The sequence below is a fragment of the Danio aesculapii genome, chromosome 24 (assembly GCF_903798145.1).
Source record: "Danio aesculapii chromosome 24, fDanAes4.1, whole genome shotgun sequence".
Taxonomy (NCBI): Eukaryota; Metazoa; Chordata; class Actinopteri; order Cypriniformes; family Danionidae; genus Danio; species Danio aesculapii.
In genome coordinates this window covers 21,080,453-21,094,621 of record NC_079458.1, presented here as the reverse complement: position 1 = coordinate 21,094,621, position 14,169 = coordinate 21,080,453, and the positions used below count along the sequence as shown (strand labels likewise).

Genomic DNA, 14,169 nt, shown 5'->3' with positions numbered 1-14,169 from the left:
CCAAAAAATTTTTTTTTTTTGCACATTCAAACTACTTATTAAAAATGAGCTGAAACAAAACAATTCTTGAGATTTCATTGGGACAACTTAATTTTTTTATGTTTAATACAGATAAATTAGTTAAAAGTGTTAAGGTGATCAATTTGTGTTGGGAGAACATAAATGAATAATGTGGATTTTTTCTGTGCATTTTTACAGTGTTGTATTTTTAAAGTCACTTTACACAAGAGAGATGTAAAAGATACGAAATACATACATTTTCCTGTAATATGGCTAATAAGGATTACCTCAACAAATTAAATATTGTGAGATTCATAATTCAGTCACCAAAATTTACAAAACTTAGAAAACGTTTTGAGATATTTACACGCATAGAGCCTTTTGTCCTCACAGACTCGCCGTAGCAGACAGATGCGCTGCTGAAAGATGTCAAATCTTGGAAAAATGGCAAAGGTTAACACATTTTAATTATATGAATTCAGCCAATGGGCATACTGTCGTGTTTTTGTTTGCAATTGATCGATAGTCGTACTTTTAAGCATTCTGCTATTATATTCAAGAGTTTATTGAAAGGATGCGCGACGTCTTAGTTCATACAGTTACAGCAGTGATGAAGCTATGCTAACTGTAGCTTATTGACCTTAAAGTAATGTCTCATATTTTGCTAATCATATTTATATTTGTTACATTTTATGCTTAATATACGTTCTATATAGGGAATGACATAAAATAACATTCAGTGTTTGGGAAAATATACGTTATGTAAGTTTGAATTTGACCTAAAATAACTTCATTTAAATGTTATATTCCACGTAACAAATTCATTTCACGTTCTTGTGAGCTGTGTAAGAACTTGCTTAATGCGTTGTGTTGCATTGCAATTGGTTTTTATGAATTTTCAGGGCTCAGTTTACTTGCTCTGCCAAAAGAGAGAGAAAAAAAACTAATTCACTGACTATTTCATAGCCACGTATTTTTAATAATGTGTCAAAACAAGAAAAATATAGCTACATACAGTGCATCCGGAAAGTATTCAAAGCGCTTCACTTTTTCCACATTTTTATGTTACAGCCTTTATTCCAAAATGGATTAAATTATTTTATTTCCTCGAAATTCTAAACACAATAGCCCATAATGACTTTTTTGAAATTGTTGCAAATGTATTAAAAATAAAAAACCTGAAAAGTCACATTTACATAAGGATTCTCAGCCTTTGCTCAATACTTTGTTGATACACATTTGGCAGTAATTACAACCTCAAGTCTTTTTTATATGATGGCACAAGCTTGGCACACCTGTCTTTGGGATTTTTTGCACATTCCTCTTTGCAGTACCTCTCAAACTCTATCAAGTTGGATAAGAAGCAACAGTGTACAGACATTTTCAGATCTTATATATTTTTCAGATCTTATTTTAGGTCTGGGCTCTGGCTGGACCACCCAAGGACATTCACCGAGTTGTTGTGAAACTACTCTACCATACAGGCTTGATTGGTGGATTTCTGCACAGATGGTTGTCCTTCTGTAAGGTTCTCCTCTCTCCACAGAAGAACGCTGGAGCTCAGACAGAGTGACCATCGGGTGGGTTATTGATTACCACCTTGACTAAGGCCCTTTTCCCCAAATCACTCAGCTTAGATGGCTGACCAGCTCTAGGAAGAGTCCTGGTGGTTCAAACATCTTCCACTTATGGATGATGGAGGCCACTGTGCTCAATGGAACTTTCAGATCAGCAGAAAATTTTCTGTAACCTTCCCCAGCCTTGTGCCTCAAGACAATCCTGTCTTGGAGATCTACAGACAATTCCTTTGTCTTTCTTCATGCTTGGTTTGTGCTTTGACATGCACTATCAACCCTGGGACCTTATATAGACAGGTGTTTTCAAATCATGTCCAATCAACTGAATTTACCACAGGTGAACTATAATGAAGCTGCTGAAACATCTCAAGAATGATCAGTGGAAACAGAATGTACCTGAGCTTAATTTAGAGCTTCACGGTAAAGGCTGTGAATACTGATGCACATGTGATTTTTCAGGTTTTTTATTTTTAATAAATTTGCAACAATTTCAAAAAATCTTTTTTCACATTGTCATTATGGGGCATTGTGTGAAGAATTGAGGAAATAAATAAATTTAATCCATTTTGGTAATAAGGCTGTAACATAAAAAAACGTGAAAAAAATAAGTAAAGCGCTATGAATACTTTCCAGGTGCACTGTATATGCACTTTTTATTCAACAAAACATTTCTTAAATCAATTAGATTATATGTAAAGCTATGCACAGCATTTCATCCAGGTAAAGGTCCCAGATCACCAGTTATCTAGGCAATACATAAATGTAGAGTTAATTTTCTATTAAAGCAATGTTATTGTAAAGGCTGATAATTACACTATAATAACAAAAAGTATGTTCATGCAAAAGAAAGCAGATGAAAACATACAGAGTGTGACTCGAGAATGAAGGGATGATCTAGCGTGCAGTTAGGCCTATAAATGATCTGTTCAAATAATGGTTAAAGTAAAAACCGCTAACGATGCTGCTAACAATGCCTATGCAAGCTTTTCAAAGACCTCACATCACCTGTGCACGTGACCCTCGCAAGGTGTTTCACTCTGCTGGACAGGACAGGTTTCATACCTGTCATCTTTGAGAAAAAAGAAAAACAAAGAAAGAAATCCCCCAAATAGCTAAATATGTTCATCTAGAGCTGTTTCATTGTAAAGAAACAGTTGAAACGATCAGTAATATGTTATTATTATTATATTATTATTTGCAAAGGATAGAATAAATAGTGTACATTAGAAAAAGCTGCAAATAAGCAAACAGTTTAGCCTATTCAAACTAATAGCTATTATTGAAATTGACTCAAGTTATCAAATCTCATGAACCTTTTCTTCACTGTATAATTTAAACATTCTGATTAAAGAGCAGCGAATGAATCTCTCATTTAGATTTTTCGTTCGATTACATTAAATAACAGAGGTGTGACTTTAAAAATGCATACATTGAAGTTAGGACCCACAATTTTTGAAATTATAATCCACCTGCCAGTGGCTAGTGGGAGTGTCTCAAATCTAGCCACATTTGGCGGATGTTAATGTCAAGCCCTTGTTCTGTATCATTCTACAACAATGTCGTGTTCTTTTAAATATTGTTTTGCGTTTGGTTTAATTTTAGCAAGGTTTCTTTAGAGAGTGGTGTATTTCAGTTATATATGTTTTGTCTAATTAACAAACTAATTTGCAGAGTATCATACATTATAATAAAAGTTTTTGTGTTCGTGTGTGTTGTCCAGTATTCAAACAATATAGATATAAGTGTTTTATTATTTCTTGTTTCATATTTATCTTCTCTGGCCTTCTTTATTTAGGTGGTTATGCCCATGGCAGTGCCCGGAGCACTTGGCTTGATGTCTGCCACTGTTTTTGCTGCAAGCAATGCCAAAGAAAACAGAGCCATCTTGATGACTGATGAGGTACTTCCTGCACGCTGTGTTTTGGGGACGAACAAGAAGCTGGTTTTCCTGAATTTGACAGTGTTTTACAATGTCCTATATTTTTCAGCTCTCGCTGTATGACACACCTGAGCCTCGGCTGAGGTACAAGGAGCCTGATATTGGCCCTGTTGAGCAGGGTGTGGCATCTCTAAGAAAGACTGTCGAACCTTATTTTTCATGGTGTCAGGTATGCTTTAAAAAGGTAGAATTTATATATATATATATATATATATATATATATATATATATATATATATATATATATATATATATATATATATATATGTATATGTATATATACATAATGTACATTCATTTATTATAGAATTTTCATAATGTTAAGTTCATAGTTTTCATGATTTCTCATAATTCATTAACCTCCAGGAAAGGAAACAGTTTGCTGTGGATAAAGTACAGGCAAGTTATGTTGTTTATCTTTAGATGCTTCCCAATTATTATCCTCATATTGTTTAGTTGCGATATATTATTATCGAATTAATCTGTAATATCTCCTGTACCTTTTTTTTTCTATTCTAGTCTTACTATAAGACAGTTGAGCCTGGTGTGGATTCCACTCAAAATATCATACAGGGTATGAATGTACTGTGCATTATTTGCTTTTTTGTTTAAATCAGATTTGTAGTATATATATTTTAATTGCAAAATTTCTAATTCATTTAAATCTACTTTCATTGTTTCATTAGATGTTTATTTTAATCTACAATCTAAACATTTATTTATTTAAACACGCTTTTGTTTATTGTATTTTTTTCATATACAACATTTTAAACTTATTATTATTGATAAGTCATTATATATATATATATATATATATATATATATATATATATATATATATATATATATATATATATATATATATATATTTATATATACACATATATACACATATATATATATATATTTATATATACACACAAATAAAGTCACTGGCCACTTTATTAGGTACACCTTACTAGTACTAGGTTGGATTCCCTTGAACTTGTACTGGAAATATTCCTCAGAGATTTTGGTCTATATTGACAGAGCATCACGCAGTTGCTGCAGATTTGTTGGCTGCACATCCCTGATGCAAATCTCCTGTTCCACTACATCCCAAAGATGCTCTATTGGATTGAGTTCTGGTGACTGTGGTGGCCATTTGAGTACAGTGAACTCATTGTCATGTTCAAAAAACCAGTCTGAGATGATTTGCGCTTTATGACATGGTGCTTTATCCTGCTGGAAGTAGCCATCAGAAGATGGGTACACTGTGGTCATAAAGGGATGGACATGGTCAGCAACAAAACGCAGGTAGGCTGTGGTGTTGAAATGATGCTCAATTGGTGCTAATGGGCCCAAACACCATTACACCACCACCACCAGCCTAAACCACTGATACAAGCCAGGATGGATCCACGCTTTTATGTTGTTGACACCACAATCTGACCCTACCATCCGAATCTCGCAGCAAAAATCAAGACTCATCAGACCAGACACCAACAACCATGCCACATTCAAAGTCACTTAAATCCTTTTTCTTCTTCATTCAGATGCTCGGTTTGAACTGCAGCAGATCGTCTTGACCATGTCTACATGCCTATTTATATATTTTTTTACATTTCTTACAAATTACACACAATGTTACATACAAATTTTCTCTCCACAAACCACCTTGTAGTCTATAGTGCTAGTAAAACTATTTATTTTTCTAAATCTTTTTAATTCCTTTTATTTTAATTAATTATACCCATTTTTCTATTAAATGTATTATTTTAATATCTTTATTTTTATTAATGTTTACAGTTTCTCTCTTACAGTGAATGTCTTATTTTAATAGTAATGGATTCATGTTAATTCAATCTTATTTATATTTTTTGACCATATACTGCTGTTTATGTGCTAACACAAAGCCGTATTGCATTTCTTATTTCCCCTTAGATATACTTACATTTTTGAAAGACCCTCCATCTGAGTTCTACCCCAGCGTAGGCGTTATTGGGTTCTCCGGAATTCTGGGCCTTTTTTTCGCAAAAGGTATGAGTCTTACTCATCACCAGAGGTCTCTGATCTGTAACATCTTTTCTGTGTTATTCACAACTGTTTTGCTTCTTATTTTGGTGTTTTATCTGGACAGGCAGCACAGTCAAAAGGCTGATATTTCCCACTGGGCTGATGACTCTGTGTGCCTCTGTGTTTTATCCACAACACGCCGCCTCTGCTGCCAGGGCAAGTTTACACTTCTTCTGCTCTTCAGATGGAGTCTGCTGTTGTCTCTCAGCAGGACGTCCAGCACAGACAGCAGCACTTGATGTTTTCAATGATGCAGTATCAACTATTTTACTTGCGTCTGGGACTCACAAGAAAATATGGAAATAGGGGCTGTTTATTTTCATAGGGGGACACAATTTTTTTCTTCTGGGGAAAAAAAGCCATTTACAAAATATAACAGAACAAAGGATATAAATTATGTTTATAATTAACATAACAGCAAAACACACAAACAAAAAAAAGTTTGAAATTAATGAACTATACTTAAACTCATCTTAATTACTAGTGAAATGCACTAAACACTTTGTAAATAAAATATTTGATCTCTTATAACTATTGGCTCTTATAACTATAAGCAATTTGCTTGAAAAACATTGCAGCATTCTAAAAAATAGTTTTATTTTTGTCCTGTACACAGCTGTTCAATAATTTATGTGTATACATCATCCTACAGCCAATTTACATATTCAAATTTTAAAATACACTAAAATACAAATATTCAGATGTTCTGCTGTTTAAGACGTACTATTGGCTATTGTAATTAAATAATGACTAGGGTGCGTCTGGCTTCTGTTTTTCGGATGAATTTTTAATAGTCATTTATAAAGGTAATTATGTTTCAAGTTCTGTTTTGTGTAACATATGCATTTCTGAATTGTATTTAATTGAAAAATAGTTATTTATAGTTGCTGTTAAATAAATAAGTGTTGCTGGGATTTGAACTGTGCTAATCGGCAGGAAATTCAGCCTGTGAATTGTGTGTTCAGATAGTCACTGTTCCTTCCTCTTTTCTTCCTGTGTGACCATCCATTAATGGAAAAGTACAAAGTGCAGGGATATTTTCAGAATTTTTCCACGGATAAGCTCACTCAATTAAAGTGAATAATAGACTACTCCCTGCCTCGCTCCAAAAAGCACTGGAAATGAACATTCATGTGCTTTATTGTTTTATACTTATTCAAGATACACATGATTGATATATGCCACTAATTATTTGTCATTTGAATTGATTGTTTTTTATATAGACCACAAAGGACTGCATGTACTCGTGGGGTTCGGAGGGGCGAGCTGTTGTGGAGGAGCTGCTGAGAGGAAAATCAGCATCCAAGGACAAAGTGGGGAGAAATTTGATCTTTTGGCACAGTTTTGTAGTGAATACAATGCTAATGTCTAAAGCAGGTTATAAAAATAAGGTTTAAAAAACTTAGTTGCCTCATGACAAATCCAAGAAGAAACTTCTCAGATATACAGCAGTATTTAAAACTTTGGGTTAAATTAGTTTTCTTTATTGCTTTTGAAGAAAGTGTTGTATGTTCACCAAGGCTGAAAATACATTCATCATTCATTTTCTGTTTGGCTCAGTCCTTTTATTAATCTGTGGTCGCCACAGCATATGATTTACGCAGCAGATGCCCATCCAGCTGCAACCCATCACTGGGAAACATCCATACACTCTCAATCACACACATACACTACGGACAGTTTAGCTCACCCAATTTACCTACAGCACGTCTTTGGACTTGTGGGGAAATCGGAGCACCCGGAAGAAATTCACGCGAACATGCAAGGGAGAACATGCAAACTTTACACAGAAATGGCAACTGACCCAGCCAAGGCTCGAACCAAAGATCTTCTTGCTATGAGGCAAGAGCGCTATCCACTGGGGCACAGAGATGCCAGGCTTAAATATTATTAATATATAAATAATTGTTCAAATAAAAAATACATTTTATGGTTATTGCTGTCGCCTCACAGTGAGAAGAGTCAATTGGCAAATGTGTTTGCATGTTCTCCCCGTGTTTGCGTGGGTTTCTTGCGTGTGCTCTTTTTCACAGTCCAAAGACATGCAGTATAAGTGAATTAGGTAAACAAAATTGGCCTTAGTGTATGTGTGTGCATGGGTGTTTCCCAGTAATGGGTTGCAGCTGGAAGGGCATCCGCTGCGTAAAACATATGCTGAATAGTTGGTGGTTTATTTCGCCCCTGATAAATAAAGAACTAATCCACAGGGAAAATGAATATATACTGTTGAAGTCAGAATTATTAGCCCCCCTTTGCTTTTTTTGTTGTTGTTTTTTCCTTTTTTAAACATTTCCCAAATGATGTTTAACAGAGCAAGGAAATTTTCACAATAACCTCCTAGGGCTTAAGTGGCCACATATGTGGACAGCACATTTTAGCTCGCTATTTAAAATATTTTAAATGTTTTATATTTTGTTACAGACATATAGTGTCATCCTGCAACTGTTTTGCAGCATATGAAATGTCCCAAACACTTATTTAACTCTGATAGTCAAAGCAAGTAAAAAAAAATCTATGTTAAAAATGCATTAAAAACATTCAGGAAAAAGTGTTTTATGTAAATTCGGACCACGTATATATATGTATGTGTGTATATATATATATATATATATATATATATATATATATATATATATATATATATATATATATATATGTATATATATATATGTATATATATATATATATATATATATATATATATATATATATGTATATATATGTATATATATGTATATATATATATATATATATATATATATATATATATATATATATATATATATGTATATATATATATATGTATATGTATATATATATATATATATATATATATATATATATATATATATATATATATATATATATATGTGTATATATGTATGTATATATATATATATGTATGTATATGTATATATGTATGTGTGTATATATATATATATATATATATATATATACAAAGTAAGTTATGATAATGGTCCAAAATTAGTACACCCAAATTTATGTTATAGAAAAATATTAAGTACAAAATTTAAAAATAGCAAAAAATCAAGAGAAACTAAATGTTTTTAGAATTTTGTTAAAATTTTGTAGTTTGCAATTTTTTAAAAATATTTTGCATGAATTAAATGTATTATCGTTCAATTTCTAAATATGTTTGGTGACTAAAATATTATTTTAATAAATATATCTGTTTAATAAATTTGTTTAAATGCACCAAAATACACTGCCTATATTCACTAAGAAATGGATCAAAATATTCATACTCATTTTTAAAATGAGCTGTTCTCAATTGTGTGAGCACTGTATATATATTTTAAAAAAGTAATTATACAAATGACTATTTATCAACATTAATTAAATTGTATTTAAATTACTTTTCTAATAACTTTGACTGAAAAGTAATTTTATTATGTCATTAAATTCTACTTAAAATCACTATAAATCTCAACTCATAGACAATAGAAATAAAACTCTTTACAATTCTTTACAATTTGGGTCAAATAGGACCTCTTAGATTTATTATAAAATGAGTATTTAAAAGATGAACAATGTATTAAAACACAAAATGTTTAAATGTTCAAAAATATGCCGCTTTGGTGAGAAATGTTTCTTGTCACAGCTGATTGTTTGATTAATAGTTTTGATTAATAGAAAGTTTTAAAGAAACGCACTTTTTAAAAATAGATTAAGTGGATAAAACAGACTATCCAAAACTTTAGTGAGTCCAAAGAAAAACTAGCTATGTTTCCATATAGCATATAGTTCATTCACATTTTGGATGGAAACATAGCTACTGTCATATAATTTTGACAGCACATATATTTAACATCAAAGGAATAGCTCACCCAGAAATGAAAATGTGCAGTTTCCTCAGGCCATCTGAGATGTAGCTGAACTTTTCCCTTCAGTAGTAAATCAAAGACAGTTTTACAATAAACTGTCAGCCCTTTGACAGTCCATAAACAAATAGTTTTGCCTGTATATTATCATTTGCCTCTCATGTGCCAGTAGCCATTGACTTGCATTTAATAAATCCCCAAGGACAACAGTTTCAGCTAAAAGCTCTTCAACTGGAGAAAAAAAGCCACATACAAATACATCCTGATTGATTTGAGGATGAGTAATCTAATAGTGGTCTCATAAAAGCATCATAGAAGTTGTGATATAAACACTTTTGTAACCTTTTATCTGTTTTCTTCACAGACTGAGAAGACACAGAAATCAGACAGCCAAAAATCAAGTTGAGACAAAGCAGCACATTTTAGGAAGAGTTCCTGCTTTGCACCTGGATTCTCTTATCTGTGTACTGATCAGTATGGTGGTATTTATTACTCTATTACAATGTTGGCAGTGTTTACTGTAATTGTATTCAGCAACGTTTTGTGAACTATATAAATGTACTTTTATATATAAATGCACAATTTGGTAGCAACCATTTGGACCAAGCTGAAAGACAGAATCACCTGCATGACTTGCACTGTGTGAATCTGAATGTTGCTGAATATTTATTTACTTATACATCCATTTCCAGAGCTTTCTACATGAGTACTGGCTTGACTTTCTCCAGGGCTTTCAGTGTCACTAAACAAAGATCCAATTTATAAGTTTTATAATAACTTAGGATTTCACAAACCATGAATTTGGTCTGTGCATAAAGAGACATTTTGCCAATTACAGCACCGTCCAGGATCCCTTCTGTGAATTCAGCATTCCAATTTTACCACATTTACAAATGTGAATTTCACATTTTTATTAGAATTAAAGCCTGAATTATTATTTAAATACAAGTTTTAATATTTATTTTTCAGATTTCCAATACATTAAATTGGATACAAAAAAGTTGATTGATAAGCTAATCTTACATATACACTACAAAATATGACACGAGTACTACAATAACTTCTTCTAGAGTACATTACTGTTTGTTATTATAATCAATAACACTGAGTATCTAAAATATTGAATTAAAGATCTATAAACTGAGAAATTGTGAGCTGTCTTTAGTTCTCCTTGAACACTGGAACGTCGGCCAGCTCACTCTTCAGCAGACATTTTCAGAAGATTCTCTTTATCGATCCTGAAAAGTCGCCATCCCTCCTGCAGCGAGAGGTCTGAAGCCCCGCGACGCTTGTAAAAGTCGATGGACGTCTTGTTGGATTCAGCCACGATGAAATGCATGCTGCTGCAACGATTCTTCACCGCTGTCTGCAGGAGAAAACGGCTGTTCAAGTTAATGCGCAACACATCTAAAGACAACACAAAATGCTTTGAGGTGTACCTTACGTTTGAAGCTAGTTGGGTTAAATTGGAAAACCACCAAAATAAAACTCAATTCATTCTTTTTCCTTTGGCTTAGTCCCTTATTTATCAGGAATCACCACAGCAGAATGTATCGTCAACTATTCCAGCATATGTTTTACACAGCGGATGCTCTTCCAGTCGCAATACAGTACTGGGAAACACAGGGAGAACTTGCAAACTCCACACAGAAATGCTAACTAGCCCAGCTGGGACTCAAACCAGCGACCTTCTTGCTGTGAGGTGACAGTCCTAACCACTGAGGCATCATGCTGCTCAAAATAAAACTTTCTACAGTTTCTGTAGAAACTGACCTGACATCTCTTTTTTTTTACCTCTATACTATGTTTGCATCTGCAGTTAAAAGGTTTGGTATAGATTAGTGTCTTAAAACAATATGTGAAAAAGAACTCACATCACTGAGGAGTTTCAGGATTTCAGACCCAATTCCAAAACCTGTGAACCATGAAATTAGAGACTTCAGAAAATAGCCACAATATTGTAAGGGATGTATTTAAAACATAAACCTCACCTCTGTACTCTTTCATGACGTAAAAGTCTTCAAGGTACAGTAACTTTCCAATCCACGGGTCGTAGGTGAAGTAGTACATTGCAAATCCAATTACAGAACAACCTATAGGTGAACACAGTTGCATTACCTGAACATGCTTGTTCATGCACAGATGTCAAAACATATTTTGATACAAATATTTGGTTAACACCTTTTACGGTATGCACTTGCTATAGTGATAACAATAGATTATGCATAATTAAATGCATGAAAACACTAACCATCTAGTAAGTACATTGATCAGTTGATTATGATTAGTTAATAGTTAAAGTCCCAATATACCAGAAGCTGCGTTTGTTATTTTTTTTGTATTGTGACGCAGTTCTTAGATAGAATATTAAATTACACAAACAGTGGGCGTGGCTTGTTTTTTCTATCGTGGGCTGAATGGATGTAGTAAAGTAGGCATTTCATTCAGAAAGATTGGGAGAGGGGTTTTAGAAGAGTTACTACAACATAACAGACTCCACCTGCTCACCATTTCTGTTTGTTGTCAAAACTGATAGTTGAACCAGCCTGATTAAATGTTAGCCACGCCCATTACCTTATCTTGTAATATGATAATTTACCTGAAAACAGGATTTTTATATTTTATTTAAAAATTAGAAGACAAACTTTTTTTTTTTCTTAATGACTTGCACAGATAAATTGTTCACCACAAAACTGGCAATGTGAGCCAACAAAATCATATGGTTAGTTTTGATTTTTTTAGGGACTTTAAATGTGTAGTTACACTGTAAAATAAAGTGTAACAAATATTTATCAAATATTTTTAAAGTACAGAACAGTGTGACAAGTGAGAAATGTATTTTTTATTAATTCAAAAACATGTGTCATTTGATTAATTTGGACTTGCAGAAAACAACACGGATGTTTCAGATGTCAAGTGCATTTTTAAAGAAGAGAAAGGTTCCAAAACTACACATGTGTAATTACATTTGTGGTTTTTATTTAACCCTTGTGTACTGTTCAAATTGACTACCCTTTAGTTATGTTGGTGGCTGTTTTTGCCCTATTGACTTCCATTTTAATGAAATTTTTTTGTTTGCAAAGCCATGATGGCATATAATCATGCATTCTTGATTGTTGGTGTTTTCCCCCGTTTAGAAAAGGTAAAACTTTACATTTGTACTGTAAATCATCAGTTGGAAGTAGGAACCCTTTAGATAGGCCTGTGCAAAAAAGCTTCAGACTTTTATATGGAGTTCTATGGAGTAAAACTGCAGATTATAGTGTGAGTGCATAAATACACATAATATGTGTACTATGTTTTTTTATTTTCTCAAACATATTAAGGTAAGTCTCTCCCACACTCGCACATGCCCACACTACACTTTATACAACAATATAATTTTTTTATTATTTTTATCCAGAAAATAAACTTTTCTCTGCTCTGCAACTGATGATCAACAGTTAGAATCGTTAGAACACCAACAATCAAGAATGCATGATTATATAGTGTAACAGGTTTGCTACAAAAAGACCATATAATAAAAGCCAATGGGGCAAAAATAGCCAAGAACATAACAAACAGGTAGTCAATTTGCCCAGAGTTTCTTATTGAATATTTTCAAAGTATTTTCCCAAAATGTGTGTCAAAATAAGATGTCACCAAAAATCATTCCATTTGCTGAAACGCAGAGAAAACTGTGGCCAAATTAAGACTCAAAGTCAGATTGAATACATCCCCAACAGCACACAAGGGTTAATGTGCATCTGACATAAAACTATTAAAGGATTGTTCACCCAAAAATGAAAATTTAAACACTAAGTTGTTCCATACACTTTGTCCCTGCTGAGTTAAAAGTACGTATTCTAAAACATTTAGCCAAAATATGAGCTATATATAACAAACTTATGGTGACCCAAAAAAAAGCCTATTCAGATATTCAACAGGTTAAAGTTAGTGTTTTACCTTCAACTTTCTGATGCTCGGCTGACACGTCTGCGACTACACAGTGGTAAAACGGGTGCTCTCCGAAACCGTCCTCGAGCAGGTCTAAATACAAAACTATTGTTGTCACTGCGGGCCAAATTCTGATCAGATCTCACATCAGATACATTGACGGTCCTCACCTTTCTCAGTTATAAGAACTTGGTCTTCCATTTCTTCATACTTCGCGAGTTCCTGCAGAAATTAGTAAAGAAAAAATGCTTTCAGAACTTTGTTGGACGAACACCAAGTCCTGAAGGCGGTTGGCCTATAGGGGTTGTTGTCATAGAAGGTCATATTTGGATATTTTGTAATCATTTGGACATAATAAATCTAAATATGTGTCACAATAACTTTTAAAATTAGTACTTAGTAGAGGGCATCAAAACGGGAATATTTATGCACTTGTTAAAAAAGTTTCGACAGAATATTCTGCCGTCCTAATATATATATATATATATATAAACGAACAAGTCTACCTTTATGAGTCGCAATATGTCAGGCACGTCTTTGGGCTCCGCTTTACGCAAATTAAAATTAGCCATTTTCTTCTTTTACTCTTTTTGCCTTTTCTCACTAGTCCTCTATATGTGAAGTGAAGCAAAAGGTGTTTCTTCATTCGCTGTCCCGGGTTTTACCCTGCGCTGTCAAGTTTGGGTTTCTCCTGTGTGGGACTCGCATGCAGCAACTGACCCGGCTGATTTCACCTGGCTTCAGTAAATGTTCTTTGTTTATCAATGTCGAGCATATATTTGCCGGCGGGGAGGGGTTAATCACCATAATAACGTTTTTC

General features: G+C 33.3%; 2 protein-coding genes across 2 annotated transcripts; one reads left to right on the top strand and one right to left on the bottom strand.

The window, feature by feature from the left end:
• Positions 1–369: 369 nt before the first annotated feature.
• apoob (apolipoprotein O, b) lies at positions 370–10,915 on the top strand. Its single transcript, XM_056450562.1, has 9 exons — positions 370–453; positions 3,373–3,477; positions 3,566–3,685; positions 3,883–3,915; positions 4,036–4,090; positions 5,440–5,535; positions 5,636–5,727; positions 6,795–6,884; positions 9,778–10,915. Exons 1-9 carry the CDS (start codon positions 427–429, stop codon positions 9,817–9,819), a joined length of 660 nt encoding a protein of 219 aa, XP_056306537.1. The 5' UTR covers positions 370–426; the 3' UTR covers positions 9,820–10,915.
• Positions 10,310–14,118, bottom strand: sat1b (spermidine/spermine N1-acetyltransferase 1b). Its single transcript, XM_056450563.1, has 6 exons — positions 13,856–14,118; positions 13,520–13,571; positions 13,359–13,442; positions 11,405–11,506; positions 11,288–11,328; positions 10,310–10,779 (listed from the first exon to the last, which is right to left on the bottom strand). The coding sequence occupies exons 1-6, from the start codon at positions 13,919–13,921 to the stop codon at positions 10,609–10,611; spliced, it is 516 nt and encodes a 171-aa protein (XP_056306538.1). The 5' UTR covers positions 13,922–14,118; the 3' UTR covers positions 10,310–10,608.
• Between the last annotated feature and the right edge of the window lie 51 nt (positions 14,119–14,169).

Bases quoted from the DNA above. Each gene is read 5' to 3' on its own strand.
- apoob (XM_056450562.1), top strand. From the start codon at position 427: ATGTCAAATCTTGGAAAAATGGCAAAG. The intron at 4,091-5,439 runs GTATGAATGTAC...ATTTCCCCTTAG, and splicing joins CACTCAAAATATCATACAGG to ATATACTTACATTTTTGAAA. The intron at 5,536-5,635 runs GTATGAGTCTTA...TTATCTGGACAG, and splicing joins GGGCCTTTTTTTCGCAAAAG to GCAGCACAGTCAAAAGGCTG.
- sat1b (XM_056450563.1), bottom strand. From the start codon at position 13,921: ATGGCTAATTTTAATTTGCGTAAAGCGGAGCCCAAAGACGTGCCTGAC. The intron at 13,443-13,519 runs GTGAGGACCGTC...TTTTGTATTTAG, and splicing joins AGTTCTTATAACTGAGAAAG to ACCTGCTCGAGGACGGTTTC. The intron at 10,780-11,287 runs GTGAGTTCTTTT...TTTCTCCTGCAG, and splicing joins TCCTGAAACTCCTCAGTGAT to ACAGCGGTGAAGAATCGTTG.